We start from the raw sequence: 25,164 nt of genomic DNA, 5'->3' as shown, positions 1-25,164 counted from the left end.
GTCCCCCAGGGCCTGTCTAGAAAGAACATCCTGTGACTCAGACAGCCACTTCTCCTTCCCTGCCTGAACCCCTTTATTCCCTTGAGCAACTGCTGAAGTTGAGGTTGCAGCCCCAAACTTTGTTGTTCTTGTGGGTCCCCCTGTGTGTCAACTTGTTGAGAGATCAGATGACATATGTGTCAATATTATGTCACCAGACTGGAAATTTCTTTCAATCTTTGGATGATTGCAATTCATGTTCTACATGTACCGTGTTTCCTCAAAAATAAGACCTAGCCGGACAATCAGCTCTAATGCATCTTTTGGAGCAAAAATTAATATAAGACCCGGTCTTATTTTACTATAATATAAGACCGAGTCTTATATAATATAATATAAAATAAAATAAAAGTGTTTCGGGGAAACAGGGTACTTGTCAAAAGTTCTGATTTAGGATCTTAGGGTTTCCTATTTTGAAACCTTTCCAGCTAACATGAAAAAGGTTTCCTAGACCTCTCACAGCCAGGCTGCATCCTAGTGCTGTGTTGAAATATTGCTTCAACTAAATCAAATCAAAGGTATACTTTACCCAAGCAAGAATAGAAAACACAATTGTACTCAATTGCAGGCCAGCACGTACCCCACAATATCGGACTGACTTTAAAAAGTTTGGATTGTTAACATCAAGAACAGTGTTTTATGTCTCTTGCTTTTCCAGCATAACGTTTATTTACCTGGCAAAGAGCAGTTTGGCAGTTCAGTTAGTTTCTAGTTTCTTCCCATTTCTGGCCCTCTCATCACTGGTGTCCCGAGGCACACAAGGGCAAGGTTAGAGTGACACTTTGTCAAAAGACTAAGTTGCACCAGGTAATGATGCCATTTCACATTTAAATGTATTGTTACACGGGCACCAGCAGCTTGATATTACCGTCCCCATTTTATTGATGAGGAAACTGAAGCTGGAAAGTGTTACGTCTTTTGCCCGTGATCATGTACTAAAGTTGTGGACTGAATGCACGTCTGTCAGACCCCACCGCTCAGCGACTTCCCGCCACCCCATGCTGCCATGTTGCCTTATTCCAACACCAGGAAGCATGGGTGGCATCGACGGGCCGGCAGACTCTGTCTCTGATGCCAAAAGGGTGACGAAGCATTTTTAAAGAGGAAAGCGATTCATTTAATTCCTGATATCGGAGAAAAAGCCAAAAGGTTTGTGGCTACAGCCCATTGGGTTCAAATTCACCGCTTGCTTGCTCTGTGACCTTGAGCAGGATATTAACCTCTCTGGGTCTGTTTCCACACTTGAAAAATGGGAATAATACATTTCTTGTAAGTTTGTTTGAGGGATTCTAGAAAATAATAGATACAATGTGTCTGATGCTCAGTAAATGCTAATCACCTTCCTCTGCCCACAAACCACTACCCTGTCCCGTAATACATTTTATTAATTTTAAAAGAAGAAAAACTAAGCTCTTTATACATTATGTATAGTAACAGTCCTTCCTTACTCCAGCCCTGGAAAGAATCCCTTCTCGGCCCCTAACTCGTAAACTCGTCTTCCTTTTAGGTCCAGCATTCATTTGGGCCAATGCAACCTCCCAGTATTACCTTCCATTTCTTCCTGGGCTTCCAGAGCCAGCTCAACTGTGTCTGCCACCCCCATTGCGTCAGGATGCTCCTGGCCAGTGTGAATAGGTCACCCTGTTTCTTTGGGGCCACAGTCTCCACAGGCTCGTTGAGGACCTGGTTCCAACAACTTCTCCCCGCTTGGCCACTTCTCAGTAAGACACGAGTTTGCTATTGCCTTGGTAGATGGATCTGGGGAAGATGTGTCATGTAATGTCTCTTTCCGTCCCCCGGTTTCAATGATGACTGATTCTGGAGTGGCAGAGAGGACTGGAGGCTCACAGCTCTGCTCTCCTGACTCTCTGGCCATCATCTCCTCTTGGAAGGCAAGGGAAAGGATCCTGTCTTTATACAGCATCTCTTTTGCTACAGGCTCCTGCTTTCAAGGAGCCCCGAGAAATTCTGCTACTTTGAACCATAGCACTAGTCTTTGGGGTTCAGTATCCATTTAAAAGCTTGTCGAACTAATGCAAGTTCATATTACATGTAAAGTGCTTGAAGAACTACGTGGCTCCTAAAGTTACAACATTCCCATGGGTCTCAAGAAGGGACTCTGGCTTCCCTAGTACTTGTCTCAAAGACTTCATGGAGCATGACCCGAAATGTTCTGGTTTCTGTGGGAACCCCTGTCACATAATTGCCATCATGACTTGATCACCATTTATTTTGAACTTGTTTAATTTTCAGCGTGTATGTGCTCACTCATAATGAATTCAGAGTACTTTACACACTTAGTGTCATTAGTGCTTACCTAAACCACACCCCTGGTAAGGTAGACCTGCATTTATAGAGAAATGCAGGCTCCAAGAGCCGAAGTGACCTCTCCAAGGCCACATAACTGGAAAATTCTGGAACTGAGATTTGGTCCAGGTTAGCCAGACTCCAGAACCTGAGATTTTTCGCATGTGTCTTAGTATCCCTCAGCAAGCCCTCACTGTAGAGGAGGAAACTCCTCCTGGGGTGGGAACCCCAGGCCCAGATGCACAGCAGGAAGGTCCTGAGGCTCCTGGCCCACTCTCACCTGCATAAGGAGTCACCTCAGGGAACAACCAGGTCACCCTGCCTTGCCTGCTTCTCCAGAACCCTGGACTTCCCAGAGGAGCCCTGGTCTCCCCAGAGAAGGTCCAGCCACCTCAGTGAAGCAGGCAGTAGCTATGCTTAGAGAAGAAAGTACAGCCCTCGCATCAGGAACACAAACCAAAACAACAGAAGACACCTGAGTATGTTTGTTACCCGCCCTTTTATAGCAGAGAACTGTTTCAAGGTCTTGTTTATAAAGCCAGACAAACTTAGGCTGAGTAAAGCCACAAGTTAGAATTTGGCCCAGGGCCCTCAAGGCCATTACCCATTTGAGGTGGTGAAGGCTGAAGACCCTCCTGGGGTCCTTTTAAGAAGAGTTTCTGGGCCTTGGATGCTGACCTGATCTCTTTCTCCACTTCTTTTTTCATCTGCCTCCTCCACCCACTCACTTCTCAAGCAGCTGATTGCTGTGGTTCCTTTTCATGTTGAACAAAAGAGACTACAGCAATCTTGAAACCCGAAACCCTGAGCTGGGGACTGGAGGGCACTGACCGAGAGTAACCCCAGCTCTCTGGCTGAGGACTTCCCTCCTCCGCCTTTCTGCTGCTGCCTTCCTCCCTGCCCCCCCCCCCCTCCTCCCTTTCTCCCCTCTCCTTCTCCGTCAGGCTGGCTGGAGAGAAGCAGTTGAGCACTAAGTGGCTGTGAAAGCATCCTCGGGGGCAGGGCCTCCCCCACCACACTGCTATACCCGCTGTGGAAGCATCTCCTTAGCTTGGTTCCAGAGGCCTGGGAGGCCTGGCCCAGAGGATTGGCACGAAACAGGATGCTGTACTGTTCTTCCTCAGCCCACAAAATATACACTTTGCTTGTTTTGTTCTTTAGATGCCAAGCTCCTGAATTGTTTTTTCTCCTCTCCATTGTCCCACCTCACTGTACCCAAAGCAAAGCTCTTGGGAATTGGGTTGGCTCCTCCAGGCAAAAGCAAGGAGGCCGAGGTCAGAGAATCAAGTATTTTGGTCCATATTGGAGAAATTACAGCAGGAAAGCCCTCTTGGCCTTTGGCTGGATAGTGACTTTCAGTCTTTGTAGGCAGCAGAAACTCAGGATTTAGTGACCAGCCTAGCTCCCTGATGGCCCTGTTCTGGGACAGCATTCGTACCCTCTCAGTTACCCGTGGAAACGCTTGAGGCTCATCAGCTCTTTCCCTATAAACAAGTACTTTCACATCCCTGATCTTGGTGTTCACAACAACCTGTGAATGTTATTAGCCCCATTGTATGTTTAAGGAAACTGAGGCCCAGGGAGAGTAAGAAAAAAAGGAAAAGAGATTCATGATGATACAGTTAAGGCACAGCCGAGCTGGAACTTGAATTTCAATCTTCTGATGTTATATCCATGCGGATTTCATTTTACCCCGAGTGTACTGTGGATAAGAAGACCTGCGGGATCATCTTCTCACCCCATGTTTCATAGATAAGAAAATTGAAGTCATGTCAACGCACTTGGGCCAAGTTAAATGGTTACGTGAGTGTCTTTTCTACTAAGCGTGTCCACTGTCTTGCTTCTAAAGACTGGTTTTTCTTACTGGTCATCTTCCATCAAAGTTCATCATCCTTGCTGTGACTTCGTAAGCGTGATTATTCCCACTGATTCTCTGTAGAATACTAGATTTATTTATTCCTCTATAAAGTTCTGAATAGACAAATCAGTCAGTTTTGGCCTTTTCTTCATCTTATAGATGTGTATCAGCAGAAAGAATTCAAGAATTCTGTCTGACTCAGGAACTCAGCCAGGCAAATGTAACACACACACACACACACACACACACACACACACACACACCCCTTAAATCATAAATTCAACTTCTCCACTTAGTTGGCAAAATCACTTCTGTGTTCTTATCTATTCTAAGAGCTTATGCTTTAGGGTCAAATTCGCAATGAAGCTAATGAGACCAGTCTTTCCTGAAAGTGGTGATGATGCTAGCCATCCTTTATTGAACACCTTTCTCAGTGCGTGGCATTATCCTGGGACTTCAGGTACATTTTCTCATTTAATTCTCAGCTCAGCCCGTTGAGGTAGATGCCATTGTCACCCCTGTCTGTTCTATTGACATTTCCCCACTCTCTGCTTCCAGTGTCTTCTTGACCTGGGCTGATGGAGCTGAATGGGATATGAGACACTAGTGTTATCTTCACCTGGTTTATTTCATATTCATGTCCTGTTCCACTCTTGCCTAACCACTGCAAAGGGAATTTCCTCCTCCGTAATCGGCGGTTTTCCAGATCACGTCAGTTCATTAGTTCATTCACTACTTGTGTTTATTCATTTCTTCATGCATCCACCATTTACTGAGTGCCTCCTCTGGGCCAGACCCTGTTGCACTTTGGAGTTACAAAGTCCTGGCCCTCAAGGCACTTCTGTTCTTCCGGGGAGAAAGATGTGTGCCGAGACAACTGCAGCTTCATTTGTGCGGTGCCCGAGGGAAATGTAGGATGCTGTTAGGACACAGAAGTAGGTCACCTAACCCAGCTTGCGGGTGGGAAAATCAGGGCAGTCTTCCTGGAGGAGATGACTCATGGTCCGAGTCATAAAGAAGGGGTAGGCGTTACCTAGGCTAAGAGGAGAAGGTCTGTTTCAGACATCTGGCTTTCTCAATATTCTTGGCTTCTCCACTCAGTTTTCTGCCAGCCACATAAGGAGAAAACTGAGACCAGAGATAGAAAGCCACCGCGCTCTGGCTGCACACTACCTTCCTCCCTCTTCCTTCTCTCATCTTACTTTCCAACTCTTAGGTTTTAAGGAATCTCCTCTTTCTATGTTTATCTGCTTGTCCATTAGTTACTCATTCAAAGACTTTTTCTGAGACCCTACTATGTGCATAGCACTGTAGGCTGTCCTAGTTCCAGCCATCATGAGAGACCGTACCCTTCCTCTCCAGCCACAGCCTCTAAAGAATTGTGGCTCTCTGTTCTTTTCCAGAATTTGGCTTCAACCTGACTCCCCACCATGGTACACTTGCAGATGCACCTTGTCTTAATCAAATGCTTCCATGAACTGTCTTCTTCTGGCTTTCTCATCCCTCCTGTTTTATTGATTTGCCTCTTCATCTCCTTTATCAGCCTCGGAAGTTCCTTGATGCCAGGGTCTGTGTCCTTCCCTGTTCTCTATACTTCATTGTGGTACACTGGTGAAGTTGAGTGAAAAGAATCCTTTTCAAAATCACAAAAGTATTACCATTTATTGAATACCTCCCACAAGCCAGTTGCTCACTCTTCGTGCTTTACATGTGAATATCTCTAATTCTCACATCTTTGAACATTGGACACTATCATCTTTACCTCTTAGGTAAGGAACCTTGGGCTCAGGAAAGCAAAATGAATTTCTCAAAGCCACACAGTTAATAAATAGCAGAGTCTGGCATCAAATTTAGGCTTTCCTGGTCTCACACCCCTGATCTTTCTACTATACCATTGTTTCTCAAACTTGTCTGGAATCACCTGGGGACTTTTATAAAATTTTGATGCCTGGATCTTAGTCCCAATTGTGATCAGTTGTTGAGGGGAGTGGCCTGGGCACTGGGAGTTTTGTAAAGCTCCCTGTGTGAGTGTAATGGGAGCGAGGTGGAGAACCCGTGCACCACACACGTTGCTTCTCTGGGTCCACACTGGCTGTAGCTGCGTCAGTCGTGTGTGAATCTGAGAGCCCACATGTGTGGTATCCATGTGACCAGAATGTAAGTTCTTTGTTGCCAGGGATCTTTGGCTTCCTTACTGCTTCCCCACCCTGTGACCTCACCACCCCTGCACAGGCACTGCCAAGGGTTATTGACTGTTGAATCAAGTCTCTTGGTTCTTAGGTCTCATCCGGGGGATTCACTGATAGATAATTGGACTGTGGTCATTTCCCGTTCTTCTCATCTTCAGAGCCTGTTGACATAACAGAAGAGTCTTATAAACACTGTGAGTGTCCTCACTGGTCTGGAGAGTGTTGCTCGCGACCGAGACCTGTGCAAGTACAGTGGGGTCAGCATCCCACACCTGGGCGGCCCTGCTCGGGAGGGAGGAGGCAGTGCTGAAGTAGCCCAGGACAATATCTGCATGCTGCTCTGGCTTCTTACACTCAGCAGGAATGTGTGGCCCACCTGTGCAGTGAGAGTCAGCTCCTGTGTATACTCTGTTCTGTCCAGAGCTCAGAAAGGTCTGACCCCCAGTATGGTGCTGCTTCCTTTGTTCCACAATGCGCAGTGTCGGGCTTTTCATGCCAGGTCTCAGTGTAAGCCCCTGGCTTTCCTACATTCCTTCCTGTTTGCCCCTACCATAGGGCACTGGGAGTTTCGTAAAGCTCCCTGTGTGAGTGCAATGGGAGCACGGTGTCACTTTGTGTACCTGACAGTATGGTACTAGTCTCTAGGGATCCTGTTTACTCCGGGGCTGTGGCTGGTGGTGGTGGCGGCGGGGTCGTCCTGACACTTCTGGGCCCTTCTTGGGCTTGCTCAGCTGAAAGAAAGTCCCCTGTGATGCTGCTCAGATAGTTCTGGAATTGTCACAGTCCTAATCCTAGCTCCTAATATTTATTTATTTATTTAAATGAAAGTTTATTGGGGTGACAATTGTCAGTAAAGTTACATAGATTTCAGGTGTACAATTCTGTCTCCTAATGTTTATTGTCCAGCCATCATTCACTGACCAGTAATGCTTTGCCAGCCCCTGATCTGGGCACTGTGAGATACAGCACATAGTCTATGTCCTGGGGGCATAAGCTAGGGGACATAGTATGCAAATAAAACATTCCTAAACGTATGGTCCCCAGTCCGCCTGCATTGGAAATACAAGGGGTACTTCCTTATTAAAATATGGATTCCCTAGGCTCCATTCTAGATCGTTATTTCAGGATCTCTGGGGATTGGGCCCAACCAACTGCGTTTTAGCACACTTCCTGAGTGAATCTTAGGTGCTCTGAGGTTTGACAACTCTGGAAGTAAGCCCCACGGTTACAGGATAGTGCCACATGTGATGGGGAGCCCCGGGCCGCTCCTGTTCTGAGGAGGAACACTCTTGGGCAAGGAACAGCTTCTCGAAGGCGTCGCGAGGGATAACTAGTGGTGAACTACGTGTAATCGATCCTTTCTATAACTGCGCGTCACTCATGTTTGCTTAGGCAGAACACACTTGGACCAGGCAGCACTGATGAGAGCCTGGCTGGGCTGTTGGGCCCTCCTACGATATCTCTACACACAATCCCCTTAGCTCCCAGGTTGAACTTCTGTCCTTTTCGAGCCTCCTACCGCAGCCCCAGTTTGAGATCTAACCTCTATTTCTCCTCAGTTGAATGATTTGGGTTTGGAAGTGTGCCCCGCTACAGGTCGGTTAGTGCCTGGGTCTGCGGGCTGCAGTCCGCAGATGAAGCCTGCCCAGCCACGTGGTTACGGATCGGCTGGTTTTCTCTTTATTGCCAAGAAAAAGTTGGGTTATTAAGAGGGAGACGTGGACAGTCACACGAAATAGGGCAGGGAAAATGATGGTATTTAAGAACTGGGGGGCTCCTACCAAGCATCTGGTCAGAAACCTCTCATTTTAGCCATGAAGAAACTGGGGTACCGAAGGATGATATGAAATACCAAGTGACACCACAGGCCCAGACTCCGACTCGGGGAACTGAAATTCTGGCCAGTGCTGGGAGCCTTCTCTACGTGAACCTGGCGGGCTTACCATGTGAAGGGATTTTGTATGAAATCCTGCAGCGAGCCAATCATTAGTAGGGTTGATTTTTTAAAAAGATACATGCTTGTGTGTTTTCTTTAAGCGTGGCAGCCCTGGGTTGCGGAGCTCTACATCACGTGTTCCACGTTTGGCATTAAAACAAGGCCGTGTCGGTGGAGGTGCTTTGACGTGTGTTACACTCCACCCCAGTGGCTCTCCCAGACCAGCAGCAGCATCTCTTGGAAGCTTGTTAGACAGGCAGATTCTGTGGCCTCATCCCAGGCCCCCTGAATCAGAAACTCTGGGGTTGGGGGCCAGCAATCTTTCTGAAGAGGCCCTGCAGGTGGCTGTGATGCTCACTCACGTGTGAGACCCATTGTTCTTCCTCAGGAGGATATCAGCCCTGGGGCTTGTGGGAATAGGACTGTAAAATAACTGTGGGTTTAGCTATCTGAGATGGCCGTGGGGAGACAGGAGCAGTGGAGTTGGTGTCACAGATCTCAGGTCGGGGGGCTTTGGCTTTTGCCTTGAAAAGCAAGGGAAGGCTGTGTGTGTGTGTGTGTGTGTGTGTGTGTGTGTACAGCACTGTCACCCTGAGTCGAGGAGCGCACACGGAGTGTGGCTCTCCATGTCTTCAGAAAGCAATCTTTTCATGTCTCTCCTGATAAGGCCAAGCTCCTCGAACCTTGTTTCTCTGTGTGCATAGCACAGCCAGAACCCTGTGGTTAGCCATCATTTTAAATACGAGGCAATCAATATTTTATTTTTCTCCACTTGCCACATTGTGCTGATTTTTTTTTTTTGAGTTACTTAATAAATGAAAATAAAACACTATTTCTCGGCAGGCTTGACGCTTCAGGATTTCCTGGTGGACAATGAAACCTTCTCTGGATTCCTGAATCACAACCTGTCTCTGCCAAGGCCTACTGTGGACAAAATACTGGAGGCCAATGTCAGTCTCCGCAAGGTAAGCTGCGGCCCTCAGCTTCCTCTGTGGGACTGATGGCAATTACATTGTGAGGGAACACCTGGAAAGCAGTGAATAAACCCCTGTCTTTGTAATGGCGTGGAAGAAGGGTGTTAGCTCAAAGTCAGCTTCACCTATTTTCACTTGCCTGCTCAGGCTGGCACTGCCAAATTGTTCAGAGAGTGGAATGTGCATTCTGGCGTCATGGGCCAGCTGTTTGAAGTAAAACTGATTTCCTGCCTATCAGCTGACTTTTGTTTAACTTCCTCCTAAGAGGGGGATGAGTTTAAGTGAAGATGAAACAAACATTTTCTTTAAAGTTTCATGGTTCTGAGACAGTAACCAGGGTTGAGGACTGTTGGTCTGCAGCCGCTCTATCAGAAGATTTAGAAAACACAGTGCTGCCTTTAAAGATAGACAAGAAAGGTATATAAGGAGAAAATGGCTTTTCTTTCTCCTCTTAATTTATAAAACCAGGAGGTAGTATTAGTGTTTATGTAGAATTTTAACGTTATATTCTTAGAAAACATCCTCTGGCATCAATAGATAGCATACAGCTCCTACGCAGTCGGTAGCACACCCAGCTTGCATGGTTATTGATTTTCAGAGAAGCTTCTCAAGTTTATTCTCTGGCAGAAAGGGGAAATTGCTTCCTTACCCTGTGTCATGTCTACATACTGGCTTGTCTTTACAATAAGCAGAAGTAGTGGAAGTGTTTATGCTTGAAAAATAAGATCTTTGCTATACATGATCTAGAACTTTTAAAATTAGGAAAATGTGCTTACTGCTGGCCCTTCTGAAACTAGGAAAATATGCCTTGTGTTTACCAATTGTGTGGTTGGGAGATGGGCCAAAGGCAGCAGGCGTATGAAAATAGTTACATTTAGCATGATTTCCGCTGCCCTTTGCCAATTTCATATCTGTCACATCCAATCAGTTTAAAATAAGGGGCATCCTTAATGCGGAGGCGGTCCTTGAGTGGTAATTAGAGTCTGTATAGTCAGTGCTCCTAAACACAGATACTAAAGGTAAGCTGACAGGCTGGCAGCAGGACTAGTTAGAGAAAGGAATGAAACTGAAGTATGCTTGAGTACCTGGCAGTAGGTGAAAACTTAGTGCAAACCATGACAGGCCAAATGCTCTGCAGTGTTAGAAAGCTGAATGGGTCCTGTGAGGCTTTTGGTCCATCACTCACAATAGGTTGTACTACAAGCAGGTCAAGCGGCACTAATTTAAACTAACAGGGGAGGTAGTAATGGAGTAATAAAGAGTTTGCATCACCCATTCATTTATGCCACCAATATTTACTGTCTGTAATGTTCCAGCTCTGTGGACACAAAATGAACAGGAAAAGCAAGGCTCCTCATCTTATTGAACTTGCTGTCTAACGGACAGTGAGGACCACACATGAAGAAGCTCGGTTCATTTAGGCCCAGGGAAACTAATGAAACAAAATATGACCAAGGAGAGGCTCTCTAGAGGGTCTTCTATAATGAACAGCTAAGAATGACTTAGAATTGGCCTGTCAATGAGATGAGAAGCTTGGCTTTCTGGTACTCTGCTCTGGGGGCAAGTAAAATGAAGACTTCCTAATTCTGAAATTGCTTGAACATAGTTCTTCACATCAGTTAAATGTATGTACCTACAAATAAATAGTATAAATGCTTTCCCCACCATAAGTCAGCCCAACCCCAGTTTAAGATATTATAAGTTCCAAAATAATGAGAATGTTTTTCTCTAATAAAAGTGGTTTCAGGAGTTCAGACTCTGGATTCTTAGTCACTGAATCATATGTCCCGCTTTTGAGAAAAAGAGTTGGACTCAGGATTTTCCTTTCCAAGGACGAGTGTGGGAGATGATGAGTCAGACACAACATTCAGGTTTTAAATGTCCTGTCAGATCGTGCCTTGATGCATTCCCAAGTTCATTAAAGAGACCCGATGCATCGCACTATTGCACTGGTGTCCATGCTTTAAAGCTGTGTGATGCCAAGTCCCCCCGCAGGGCTTCAGGGATCCAGCTTCCCATCTCTGTAATCCAGTTTTGCTTGTCTCTCTTTGCACAAAATGCTTCCAGGTATTTTTGCAAGGCTACCAGTTACATTTGACTCATCTGTGCAGCGGAGCACAATTAGCAGAGGTGCTTCAACTGGGTGACCAAGAAGTTGCAAAGCTGTGCAGTCTGCCACGGGAGAAACTGGATGCAGCAGAGCAAGTCCTTCTTTCCAACATGGACGTCCTGAAGCCCATCCTGGTGAGTACACGTACTGTGGGCAGAAGCTTCCAGCACTAATGCTTTTGGAATGTGAAATTTCTGCTTGGACAACACTGACTTTGTTTTTGTAGAAACATAGAGCTGGCTGGGAGTTTGAGATATAATTTAGCTCAGTGGTATTTTACTGTTCTGACAAACTTTTGGGCTATCTCCCAAAGGGGGAATGGAGGAAGCATGAGTTGGGTGTGGCTCTGAGTCTAAGCCTGAATTCGCTTGTGTCTGTTTTGATCAGAGAGAAGACTTGTATATATATATATATAGTAAGTTGAGATTTTTAAGAGTTTATTTGAAGAAAGGGTTCTGCAGATTAGAAAGAAGTCTCTAAACCATTGGTGGAGAGATAGATATCTATTCATTTTTTAAAAAGCTCATCAGAAAGGAAACACTGTGAGCTGTCAGAGTGGGAAAACCTTGGAACTGGATGGAAGCACATTCAATAATTAGCTAAATCAATGACAAAATTGCATTTGCAGAGAAAAAGTTTGCCAACAAAGTCTGATAGGAATCAATAGTTCAGAGAAGCGGTCCATGAGAATACATGTTCATTCTTATTCAAAGAAGGGGAGGAACCTGAACACTTTGGTCTTTGGAGTGGTGTCTGTAGTTCCAGCACAGGTGTATTTTGGGAGCGTTTTCTGAGAGCTCTGGTGAAATGCCCCTCCCACAGCATCCAGTGTTCTGGTTTCCTACCCACCTGTATAGCACTCTGATTTATTAGTGCATTCTCTTAAAACCATGGAAAGAGCCCTGGAAGAAAGATGTGCCTGGAAAGAGATGTTCCTCATTACGATAAAATGAAATTGGAATCCTCTGGGACTTTGTGCCACATAATTTCTTTGCAGAGAGATGGGTCCTCCCAGAGGTACTAAATCTCTCTGACTTCTCCTGCCACATCTCTCTGCTTCCAGCCAGGGAAAGTTCACTGCTTTTAAGGGTTTATGTGATTCGATTGGAGCCACCCCGATAATCCAGGACAATTCCAACTTTACGGCTGAGATTGGAAACCTCACAGGTCCTGGGTCTGTAGAGTGAGGGCGGCCCTCCCATTCCATTTTCACTGATGACCTCCCAGCAGCTCCCTAACCAACAGTCTTTGCCAACATGGGACATCGTGAGTCACAGCAGAAAGAATGGGGATTAGCTAGGCTTGGCTTTAGTCCTGGTTCCCCTTGTCTCAGTGAGGATAGTGTCTGATTCTTGAGTTAGCAAAGATGGGCATACAGATTTACATCCATTTCAGTAACAACTTGGATTGCACATCCATGTGATTCCATGGTCTTGACCTTGGATGATACCTTTACCCTAAAAGGGAAAGATCAGTTTCTGTGGGACAGAGAGTTCTGTTCACATGTCTTCTGATTCATGCAGCACGTTCTTGCAAAGGTGGAACTCAGTGGGGTAAGTTCCCAAAGGTGGGAGAAACGAGGTGAAGTAAGTGGTGCTCTAAGGTCCCCAGAAGGCCAGTGACGTCACAGCCGGGCTGTGTGTATAGTTTGAAGGAACAGGTGGAGGAGGGGTCAACAAAGTCATCTTTGTCTTGAAGGGTCTTTGTTTGGTGTCTTCTTGACTTTTAGACAATGGCTCAGAATACAGGTGGGGTTTGGCTTGTGACTTGTGGGGCTAGATACTGCAGTTTGTCACATTTAGTCCATCAAACATTTGCGTGGGGTTTTTTTTGCAGGAGAAAATAGTTGCTTTTTCTTTCCTCCCTCCTGAAATTCAGACATTTGAGTGAAGCATCAGATTTTGTTTGGCTTTCGTTAATTTTACTGTCCACCTGTTGATAACAGTTGCTTTTGCCCCAGCAAGCAATTGCAGTCCTCATCATTTGGTGAATGGTAGAATGACATGCCTCATGGATTTACTCTTCAGACTCTGCAGTCACCTAATTTTCGTAGGAAAAGGGGAGCACAGAAATGGGGGTACAGTTTTGGTGAATTTAGCATTGTATTAATATGACTGCTCAACCCCATCTCTACTGAAATTTTTTGCCTCAGTTATTCCTTCCTTGAAAAGTGTGGCGATTTCTAAGGTAGAAGTTTGATATTTGGTCCTGAGCTATGTGGTAAGAGGTATATTTAACTGTGTTTAGAAATAGCAAAAAATGAAGTATTTTAATGCATTAAACATATCGAATTTAAAAGTTAATACTTAAATGGTTGAATTGTATTTAAAAGAGTAGTACCTTCCTCCGACATGAGTTTCATATTTCCCTACGTTGATTTAAAAATATTAAAATGTTCCTCAAAGTAAAACTTTATTGTTATGTGAATCATTGGAAAGAGACAGTGATTGCTTCTGTGTGGTGATAGTCTGATACTCTTTGTAGCTGATATTTGGCTTATTTTCAATTTGAACTAAAACATATAAATCCTAGTCCTGAGTTGGATTTTCTGAATATGAGGAAAGTGAAGTCGAGATTTTAGTCTACTTTATGTGAGTGTTTAAGGGAAGTTCGAAATGTCCCAATGAACACATTGTAACATGCATTCGTAGGAGGAAAACAAAATTGTGCGTTGTATTGAAAATACACCCCCAGCTCACTTTATTTAGTAGTAGAGTCCCTGAAATTTTTGTGCATAGATATGATTTTTGTAAATTGAAAGGAATTTTCAATTACCTTTTCATTTCACAGATGTTCTGTCTTCTGTTTCTATTTGGCTGTAACTTCTAATGCATTCGTAGTAATCCCGCCTCGACTTTTTTTTTGTATAGTGATTGTCTATAAGCAAACACATTTATTCAGCATATATTTATTGAACCCTGATCTGTACCACGCACTGGGCCAGAGAGGCAGTGGTGAGCAAGGTACCACTTTCTCTGAGTTTCCCTGCTGGTGGGGTAGTAGATGGGACAGACCAACCAAGGAGCAGATGCTATGCAGAGGGACAGACCCTCTGCTGGATGCTGGGCAGACCCCGAATGGGGTCTCTTAACCCAATCTTTGCGGATCAGGAAAGAAGCATTCTCTAAGTTGGAACCTGAAGAATGGAGGTTACCCAGGTAAAGAACAGGAGACAAATGTTCCAGGCAGAGGACATGGCATGTGCGTGCGTCTGGAAGAGAGAGAAGAGCAGGTGGTATTTAAGGGAACTGCACGTGATTGACTAGCTCAGAGTGGAGTGGATGTAGCTATGGGGCGTTTGATGGGAGAGGGACCGGTGTACCGTGACGCTGTGGAGATGGCCAGGGTTAGCTGGGGCAAACTCTCTTGAGCCGTATTGGACCATTGGGCTTCATCTTTAGAGCAAGGGGAGCCACCAGAGGCTCCAGAGGGTGAGTGACTTGCTGAGGTGAATACAAAACAGAGCAACTCTGTGCATTTGAATGACCTTTGATGCAGGACTCACATCAGTCCATCTCTAGCTCTTCTAATGTGCTTCTCCCTTTCTTTGGATTTTTCTTTCACAAACTTTTACTGGGCACTTAGTTATTATGTGCCAGGAACTGTGCTGGACACTGAGTTGGTATAAAACACCAGCTCAGAAAATAAAGTCAAATTGACTTTGGTGGGTTACTGCTTTGTTACTTTTCAGTCTTTTACGATTTAGCTATTAAACTAGTGAGGAAAGAAGGAATATAATGAAGTTGTCTGTTAGACTCAGAAAGGATAGGGCACAATGGCCTTTGTCATTCTGAGACCAGCACCCCAGAATGTCATGCTTTCAGGAAATGTTGCTATGTTGTGATTAACACGTTTTGCAGAAGTGGGTGGGAGCTTTTGAGTAATACAATAAGCATTTGTGCACTCTTCCTCTAATGATATTACAGCATTTAAAATGTTCTAAAAAATATTGAATAATACATGAATTCTTGTCCGCTCAACACAGAATGTACAGTCCGTCACTAAAGGTTTTATTTTCCCTCTTTCCTTCCTTCATACAACAAAACCACTTGTGTCCTGTGGTCAGTAGGGACCTATATGAGTTCATAGCCAAAGAAATGTTTTTGGTTAGGAAAAATAATAGCAGGAATTCCAAACTGAATTGTTTACTGGAGCTCTTTGGAAAAATGATTTGGCAAGCGTTGCCTGCCTTTATCAAGTAAGTATGAGCAGGACACCACACTTAATAGCAATATAGACACATGGTTCTCAGACTGCATTTTGTGGCCTTGTTTCAAAGCCTGTTTCCTAGGCTTAATTTTATTTAAGGAAGTTACGTCTTTCAGATCTATCTGATAGGTACTCAAGCCAGCTTAGGTTCTTCACCCTTGCTTCATTCCTGCCCCCCACCTCTCCCTTCCTCCTCCCTCCTCACTTACCATCGTTCATTGAGTTAAAAAGAAAATTATGAAATAGTTCAAATATACAAAAAGGTACAGAGGATTTTTGAGATTTACCAATGTCGCCACATGTGACATCTGGTTAATTTTGACTGCTGCATGGTATTCCACTTTTATAGTAAAATTAAAAAAAAAAAAAATCCATGCTTCCAGTCTTTGCCTTGTTTTTGCACGTTGTTTATGGTGTCTCTTGGGGTACAGTTTTTGCTTTTGAATATTGGTGTCATTTTTTTTTCCATTTTCGTTTGGACTTTTTTGTATTTTGTTTAAGAGGGCTTTTCCTACCTCCAGTTCATAAGTATATTTTCTCCCGTATTTTTGAAAATGTCAGTTTGACTTTTCGCTCTTTATTTAATGTACCCAAATTTAATTTTGTATAGTGGTGTGAGATGGAAAATTTATTACTTTTTTCTTATATGAATAACCAGTTGTCCCAGCAATAGTAATCGGATAGCCCATCCTTTCCCCACTGTAATATTAGCCTTACTGATTTGCATCAGTCCAATCTTTGCATTTTATAGTATCTAAGCACAGAAAAGTAAAATGAGGTCTTGAGCAAAATAATCGCCCAGTAGATGATCTAAGCTTTAAGCTTGATGCTGAATTTGAATTGTGTGTGTGTTTTTTAACCCTGTGACGTCATCCTACACCTCTATGTGTAACTCCAGTCAGTACTCCTTTGAAAATGGAAATTTGTTCGTATTAACAACAGGTTGTCAATACTGTTAATGAATACTGAGCATTTAATCTCAAATAATTAGTGTAAAAAAATCCTAATAATGGCATTGACTGTTCTACCTATTACTTATGGATGGGTTTAGCCAATGTTTTTCTGAGAACAAAACCTAAATCAATAAGTTAAACAAACCAAAGCTCGACCACTGACAAAAAGTCGTATAGTAAGATACGGTATTGCATTGATCCCTGATATGCACAGTTAATGTAACAAGGTCCTTATATGTGTGTTCGTGGTTAACTACATGCACAGGTTCAATAGTCATGCAGTAGGCCCTGCTCTGTGCATGGAATTTTGCTGAATTGTGTAGCTTTTAAAATAAGAAGGATAAGCTTGTCACAAAGTTAAGACATTTAAGTTGGAAAACCTGAAGGAAAAATCATTACTTATGAAGATTTAAATTCATTCAGATGGCGAAGGCCTATTCTAAGAACAGCATGAACCGCTCACTGAAATGTACCCTTCAGGGGAAAGCTGACTGCTAATGGTGACATGGGCCAGCGTTGGGTCTGGAGTTTTAGAAACCTGGTCTATTGCACTTGGTAACTCGTTGTGTACAATTGGTGTGACATATCTGGCCTCATAGGTGTTTGGAATGTCTTGCATCCCACTCAGGGCCAGGTGAACTGGTTTGTCTCTCTCCCCTACTTCACACTCCGAAGCATTCAGTATTGTATGGGTCAGATGTGGAATGTAGAAACAACCACCTTCGTGCAGAGAATATTTTAAAAATTGGTATGTATATTGTCCAAGTGCTGTGTCTGAGTGGTTCTCACACTTCAGTCTGCAAAAGAAGGCCCCAAGGATTCCTGGGTAGCCCTCCTAGCTTCTAATTCAGTAGGTACCTGGAGTCTACACACTTCACAAGCACCACAGGTAGTTCCCCTGCAGGAGCTCCGAAGACCACACTGTATTAGCAAAATAATCATTCACAATTGTCTGTCATGATTCTGGTTGTACTCAAGTGCAATCGGTACCATTTTAATTTAATATTTCCTTTTAATAGATTCCTTTTGTATAAATTTATATCACTGCTGTAAAAGTGAAATCAATATTATTGCATATAGAATATACACATAAGTATACATTAAGATAACAGATGTGTGTGTGTAAATCTATATATGTAGGTGTAGATATATATACATAATCATAGATAGTATTGTTTCCTTCAGGTTTTTTTCACTTAAATGTCAACTTTGGGGCAAATGTGTGTGTGTGTGTGTGTGTGTGTGTGTGTGTGTGTGTGTGTGTGGTATAAATATACTTATCCTTGTCCTGGGAAGTATTTATAATTGTAGAAATTGCACATTGAAGTGTGGCTGATGTGCTTTCAGATGATAGCTCTAGTTCTGCCCCGCAGAGAGAGGCTACAGGAGACAATGCTGGAGAGCTAGCCAAGAAACGGAGGGTTGTTAGGTGAAATGATTCCTGTTACTTCATGTGACCTCTGCCATCTTAAGAAGCGAGCTGACCTGACTGCCCCAGGAGGCGGGGAGGCGGGCCCAGGTCACCTGAAGGGACCATTCTTACCCAGAAAAGTGGGCCCATTAAGTTGTTTACTGCTTTGAATTGTACAGCTCTTAAGCCCACGCCATGTGGCTACAAGCCCCTGTGTTAACACACGCAGCTTGGCTATATATATCACGTCTCCTTCCGGTGTGGAGACCTACTGTCTTGCTGCCTGAGATCCTGCTTTTGTTTGTAAGTTCCCGTAATAAACTCTAGGTGTAATTCTGGAGTTGCCAGCCTCTTTCTTTGGTCTCTTGGCCCTGGGAAATTTTCGCAACAAGGATGTATGTCTTTTCAAGAACTAGAAAACCCTGGTAGCAGACAAGAGCCCTTCAATTTTGGTAGTAAATTTTTGAGGAAGGGTAAAGAAAGGCAGGGATGGAATTGTTTATGATTGTGAGGCCCTACTGTGTGGCGGACAGAGTGCAAGGTAGTCTGCACATGGCCTCTAATGTTCATGAAAATGCTGTGATATGTGCACAGCATTATTAACTGCTGTATAGTTGAGAAAATAGAGGCTGGGGGAATTGAAATCATTTGCCCAGGGTTCTGTAGCTACCTCAGGTCCCCAGAGAAGAGGGGGCACAGTGACAAGAATCGTAAGACTCTTGTCTCCATTCATACTTTATGAGGAAATGGATTAACTATGAGATTTGAAGTTTTAAAAATTTACAATAATTTGGCATTTTTTGTTTTGCTATGCAATCCTGAACACATATCATCTCGTGGGCCTTGTGGTAAGCACAAAAACACTTTACCTCTTGTGTCTTCCAGTTAAGATCTCCCAGTTTATAAAAGTTTTCCTTACTGCAAGTTCTGTGTAAGGTTAACCTCTAGTATGGTAACCTTTAGTTATAATGTCAACCTGAAGAGAGAAAGTAAAAATCAAAAACACCGCACCTGTTTTTGCTCATGAAGTACTTCATGGGAGGAACAGTCATTAATACAATCTATAAGTGGTATCATAGAGACCTGCCCGAGTATAGTGTTTAAGGGGAACCACAGATCCATCGGAGGACTGAGTGTGGGAATGCTGGATGCTAATGGATAAGCCATTCTAGAAGAGCTCGTGGATTAGGCTGGACAAATTCTTTCACAGAACCTGTGCACAGATTCTGTTAGACGTGGACGTTCAGGATTATGCGTGGATGTTATAATCATGATGATACTAACTTCATCTTCTGCATTTGGAGTCCTTTCTAAAGGAAAACATCCCAGAATGCTATTCCTCAGAGTTAATGAGTTCCATTCACTTTCAGCCATTTCCCATGCAGTCTGAATTGTAATTTCACAACAATCTCTGACATAAGACAAATATCCCAAATAGCCTAGCCGTTTCGATTTCAGAGCTGTCTGACATTGAATAAAGCGATGCCCATAGAAGCATGAAGGAAACATGGGTGTTCCCTGAAGAACTTTATTCCCCCCATTTGACAGATAAGACTGAAACTGTTCCTATATCTTTTTCTCTTTGACAGTCTGAAAACTTGGAACCAAATTTGAGACTCCTCAGCCATCACAATTCCGGCCTCAGAGTCTGTCCATCAGTGTTCCTTTTCTTCTCTAGCTTAGGCTTTCTGCTCTGATGTGTTTTTTCCTTGGGCCTAATTAATTATTTTCTTATGTTTGCTGTGTAAGTAGGTGGTCTGTAACAGCAATTAAATATATAAATGAGTAAACATAAAGATTTGACTAAAATTAGTCATAAAAATAAGTGTTCTGTATCACATTTCCAGTGTTAGAACCAGTGCAGACTTGAGCAGAATGAAAGAGAATTCCTTCTTCCCACGCCTTTGGTAGCTATAAACTTTACATTTTTCCCCTTTCTTGTTGAGCCATCCCAAACTTGTTTGTCCAGGCCATTCCCGTGTCCCTGTCTTACAGAACCATAGACAGAGTTGGGAATTGGTGGTCAGAATTGCATTGGACACACTCACACACTTGACATATGAGATGGTTTTATCTATTGCATATCAGCTAGTTTTAAATCTGTATCCCTACACCCCTTGAAAGCATTCATCAAAGAATTAGTAATTCTTACCTGGAATAAACAACCTGTAAACATATAATTAGAATAATCTTAGTGTCTTATTTTGGTTAGGAATGGGTTTCTTGTGTTTTAAACTCAAGATTATGAATAGTTATTTTCAATAGAGCATTCAAGTTTACATTGGAGCTTAAAAACAAAGTATTTTTCTTTTTCTCGTTCCAGGTGGAACTAAACTCTACATCTTTCTTCCCAAGCAAGGAGCTGGCTGAAGCCACAGAAACTTTGCTGGATAGTCTCGGGACTCTGGCCGTAGAGGTAAGTTGTCTTTCTAGCACCAGAAGTCAAACCATACACTATTACTTTTCTTGGCTCTGAATTTGGCTAACAGGGTCCTTTTGGTATGTACAATCAATTTTAGAAGCTTCAGTGATCTTGAAAATGATCTTGTTTGATCTTTAGAGATGAAATCGAGACTCATAGATGTCGCAGAGCTAATTAGTGGCCAAAGACCCAATATTTAGCCTAGAAATTTCTTCCATCATTACTCTTGCCCCTAATGACTCGTGTACAGAGGATAATTCCCGCTTATCACCCAGGTGCTGCTGCATTTGTCTTGTCAGCAATTTCTCCATTTTTCTTTTTCAGTAGCAAGGCCAGAGAATCTTTTTGCCAAAACATTTATTTGTTCACTAAAGGGAATAACATGGATACTGCTAATTTAGATCTTCCCGTTGTAACATCTGACCTCTGGGGTTCAACTTTAGGAATATAGTCTCTTGATGAACATTAAGTTGAGTTTGCCTTTCGGGTCCACATGTTGACAGATGTATCAGAATAACCTTTGTCACAGGACCAAAGGGCCTATAGGTGGTTACAAAAGCAGTTAACCTTTCCTTGGCCTCCCAGCCAGTGTGTGCTTCACCTTCTGACACCCTGCCCTGTTTTAGATTAGACTGGGAAAGAGGGAACTGTCTGGAGTCCAGTGTGTAAGGAGCTGAGCCAGGGGCAGTGATCAGAACAGTACAGGCCTTCATGTGTAGGACATTGGATAGGAAGAATTTGTGGGGATATTTTCTCAGACTTGGTCCAGCCTTATTTTGAGTTGCATCTCAAACTCAAGTTTTGGTGTTTGTGTCATTTTTTCCTCAAATATCAACATTTACTTTGTTTCTGGAGGATAAAAGCATTGCATGTTCACTGTGGAAAATGCAGAATGTTTGGAAAAGACAGAAAACAACGAGATTAAACCGTCGACACTTCACAGTGTTGTTTTTCGGTCCTCTTTTTTCTTGTAATTCTGCTCACATGTGTCTGACACAAAAAGGGCTTTTGTGTCCCTTTCAGGAGGAGAAGCCTCTTCCAGCTTGCCATTTGTTACTTCAGTTATGAATGCTGGTAGCCTTTCTGTAGGTGGAGACGCTGGGTCACCTGGGGTTCTTCCAGGAGGCAGAAAGAGAAACAGAAACTACCCTGCAAGTCCATAGCCATTTCTCGAGGGTGCTGTGAGCTGGCATTGACATGCCCTGTAGTACTCGTGTGGGTTCCCTGCCTTAGAGAAAGCCAAGCAGGGACTGTAACATGGGAGACTCCCTTTAAACTCAGGGTCTGGGTACAGCTGTTTCCTCTTATATCACTGGCCTGCCTTTTGTCTGAAGTAAAAAAATAATCGAAAGCCTGTGATGTTCCCATCGCTGATGTTGCGGAAACTCTCCAACTGAGCAATATACATTTTTGTTGGCAGCTGCTTCTGTGCGGATTGTTTGCTCCCTGGTGTGGGTAAGCAAGGGCCACCCACTCCTCTCAGTGGAAAACCTTTAAGTTACTTTGACCATAGGTTACTCATTGTCTAATGTGCTGTTTCACTGGGACAAATGGGAGAAGATGAATGAATGAATGAATGAATGAATGAATGAATGCATGCCCTTGTTTATCTGTTCAGTGTTTGGAAAGAAAGTTGGTTGTTTTGACCAAAGAATAACCCTTGAAGGAAAATGGACCTAACATTTTCTGACGAACTCCCCTGGTTCATGCAGTTTCACCCAATTTCCCTGTATAATCCATGTGACAAATATGAGTGGATCTTACTGTGCTCATTTTACAGATGACACTGAGGCTCAGAAAAGGTGGATAGCTTATCCATAGTCACCTAGTTAGTTAATTGGCAAAACTGGGATTTGAACCCAGGACTGTTGGACTCCAGAGCCCATGTTCTTGCCACTCTAGCCCACTTTTTGTCTGATGAACTCTGATGGAAACTGAAACAGGATAGATAGGCGGCTCTTCAAAGAAAGAAAATACAGAGGAACTGGACTTGGCAGCTGCATGGATCTAGATGAGTCAGAGCTGACCCGAGCTTCCTGTCTGGGTGACAGGGAAGGTGATAAGATTGGGAACACAGGACAGGGAGCAGCATCTGTTACCCACCCAGCACCAACCTGCCATTTTGAGGCTGGGGACTCAGCAGTGAACACACTAACTGCCCTGTTCTCGTGGGGCTCGTGTGGGGTGGGAGACAGGGTATTGGATAATGTGACAGCAGGGATACGTGCCATGAGGAAAAATAATGTGCCATGAGGGTAAAGGAGCTAGTGAGGTAGGTAGGGAAGTCCTCTCAGATAAGGTGACAGTTGAACCTGGAGGGAATGACAGTGTGTCAATGGAGAAGGAAGGACACTCCAACCAGGAGGAACCACAGATACAAAGACACTAATGGAGGGCGCGATTAAAGAATGCGTTTAAAGACCAGGAAGGAGACTGGTGTGGCCAGAATAAAATGAGAAGGTGGTTGGAGGTGAGAGGTCGGAGAAGGAGGTGAGTGCTGTGGAGACTGGTCAGGCTGGATTTCTGCTGAGTGAGATGGGATGCCCAGAAGGTTTGGAGCAGAGGGGCATAGAATGTGACCTAGAGTATGAGACCTCTTACATTCTGGCTGTTAAATTGAGAAGACATGGTGGTGGGGGCAAGGGCAGAGGAGGCCATTGCAGGGGGTTGAGGAAGCAGCCAATCAGTTAGCCATTCGTTCTCTCCACAGATGAGTCTCCAGCCGCCTCTCGTGGGCTGGTGGACAAATCGCCACCCCTCCTGTGAGTAGGAGTGCTTCACTGATTAAGTGTGCAGCGTGAGCTGAGGTAGAAAAGAATGAGTAGGAGTTTGCCTCTAAGACAGGTGCTGGGAAGAGCCAACAGTTTGGAATAACTGCGTCATCTATGCTGCCTCTGTCCAAAGATAGGCTGAGTTTATGCAGGAAGAAATCTGTTCTTTTGATCGGAGCATGGCGAGATGGTGGCGCTGAGGCAGTCTGTGAAAAGAGAAGTTAAGTGAGTGACTAAAGCTTTCCAGGGCCGTTCCACCCACCAATAAAAGGAAAGGTGGTCTGACCATCTCTATCCATATACCTGATATAGGTTTGGAAAAGATAAAGTATGGAAAAGCTGGCCACCTAATTGTGTGCTCATGGTGTGTGTTAGATGCTCCCTCTGTGGAGGGAGACATGTCTGTGACCTCTGACCCACCTCTGAAGTGCCTGAAGGCCAGGTCAGATCTGCAGCTTGCAGGGCCATGTTGTTCACAGGAGCCAGCAGGCTCTGAGAGACAGAAAACCCGGCACGTGGAGTCCGATTCGTGGCCTTCTCCAGGGCGTGTGCAGGATCCCACAGCCTCGCCCCCTCTACTCCCCACGGCTCCGTCTTCCGGGTGATGAGAACACGCGCTGACTTCTCAAGGAATGTAGGGATATGTCAATGATTTATTGTCCAATGCGTGGAAATACAAAGTGCTCTATAAATATTTAATTATAAGAGCAATTGGGCCAAGAACTTCACAAGGTGCTGGAGTACATTTGTGTGTGAGACAAAGCGCCTGTCAGAGTAGAAGTCACACACAGCCCCTGGCTGCCTGGGGCGTCTGACTCATCGCCTGCAGGGGCTGTTCTGGGTGGGGGGGAGCCCTCGCACATCATGTGATTTATTCCTCACCATACTCTGTCATCATCTTGATGATAAGTTGGGCCTTAGAGAAGTGACTTTTCTAAGACTGTAAGCTAATGAGGGACATAGCTGGGAATCCAGCTGGGATCTCCTACCTGATGCTTTTTCTGTTGCCCTACACTTAACGAGGATGGGGACTGCACACACAGCACCTTTTCTCCTCAGTTTCCACATTGAAGTTTGAGATGTTTCAGAAATGAGTCTGTGATTCAGAGTGTGAGCAGTTCCTGAAGTACGTATATGAATATGTAGCTGTTCAGACAGGGAACGCATGCTCTCCCGTAAGCCAGAAGCTAACCAATGCAATAAAGCCCATCACCCGGAGCTCCCCTAGTGTCTAAGCTGTGCTTCTCGGTCTTTAATGTACAGGGGAGTCACCTGGCATCCTGTGAAAGTACAAGATTTGCATTGTAGGTCGACAGGCCAGAATCTCTGCGTTTCAAACAACCTCTCATGTTACACTGATGCTGCTGGTCTCTGGACCACAGCCGGAGTAGCGTGGTTCTGGCAATCCGGTCACAAGGCTTCGATGATGTCAGACAAGATGTGTTCTGGGATGTGGCTTTGGAGAGGTCCAGAAAATAAGATGTCTCTTTTTTGTCTCCTCTGTCCCCCACCCTGGCTCCACCCTTTTCTCCTCTCCCCTCTCCTTTTCCTCCCCGTCCCTGACACCAGCTGGTCAGCATGAGGAGCTGGAGTGACATGCGGCAGGAGGTGATGTTTCTGACCAATGTGAACAGCTCCAGCTCCTCTACCCAGATTTACCAGGCAGTGTCCCGCATCGTCTGTGGCCATCCTGAGGGTGGGGGCCTGAAGATCAAGTCCCTCAACTGGTACGAGGACAACAACTACAAAGCCCTCTTTGGAGGCAATGGCACCGAGGAGGATGCTGGAACCTTCTATGACAATTCTACGAGTGAGTGTCTGTGCAGACCAAAGCTCTGGCCCCAGCCCTACTTGGCTGGAGTCTCAGTCCTGTGTTACCTTCTGGCTTGTGCTTACCCTCATCCTCTGTAGCAGCACTGGGTGTTCATGTGTCTGTCCGAGTGCCTAGAGGAGAGAGTGTCTTTCCTAATTAGCTAAGTGTCCCC

General features: G+C 44.4%; 1 protein-coding gene across 3 annotated transcripts in view; it reads left to right on the top strand.

The window, feature by feature from the left end:
* ABCA1 (ATP binding cassette subfamily A member 1) overlaps positions 1–25,164 on the top strand; it is a 122,258-nt gene that overhangs the window by 43,655 nt on the left and 53,439 nt on the right. For all 3 annotated transcript variants that reach the window (XM_033122557.1, XM_033122555.1, XM_033122556.1), the window contains exons 6-9: positions 9,173–9,294; positions 11,371–11,547; positions 20,310–20,402; positions 24,749–24,989. In XM_033122557.1, the coding sequence (XP_032978448.1) occupies positions 9,173–9,294; positions 11,371–11,547; positions 20,310–20,402; positions 24,749–24,989 (633 nt within the window). The remainder of the gene's footprint in view (positions 1–9,172; positions 9,295–11,370; positions 11,548–20,309; positions 20,403–24,748; positions 24,990–25,164) is intronic.

This window comes from Rhinolophus ferrumequinum, chromosome 12 (genome assembly GCF_004115265.2).
Source record: "Rhinolophus ferrumequinum isolate MPI-CBG mRhiFer1 chromosome 12, mRhiFer1_v1.p, whole genome shotgun sequence".
Taxonomy (NCBI): Eukaryota; Metazoa; Chordata; class Mammalia; order Chiroptera; family Rhinolophidae; genus Rhinolophus; species Rhinolophus ferrumequinum.
Note: the sequence above shows the minus strand (reverse complement) of the source record. Positions and strands in the feature narration are given on the sequence as shown.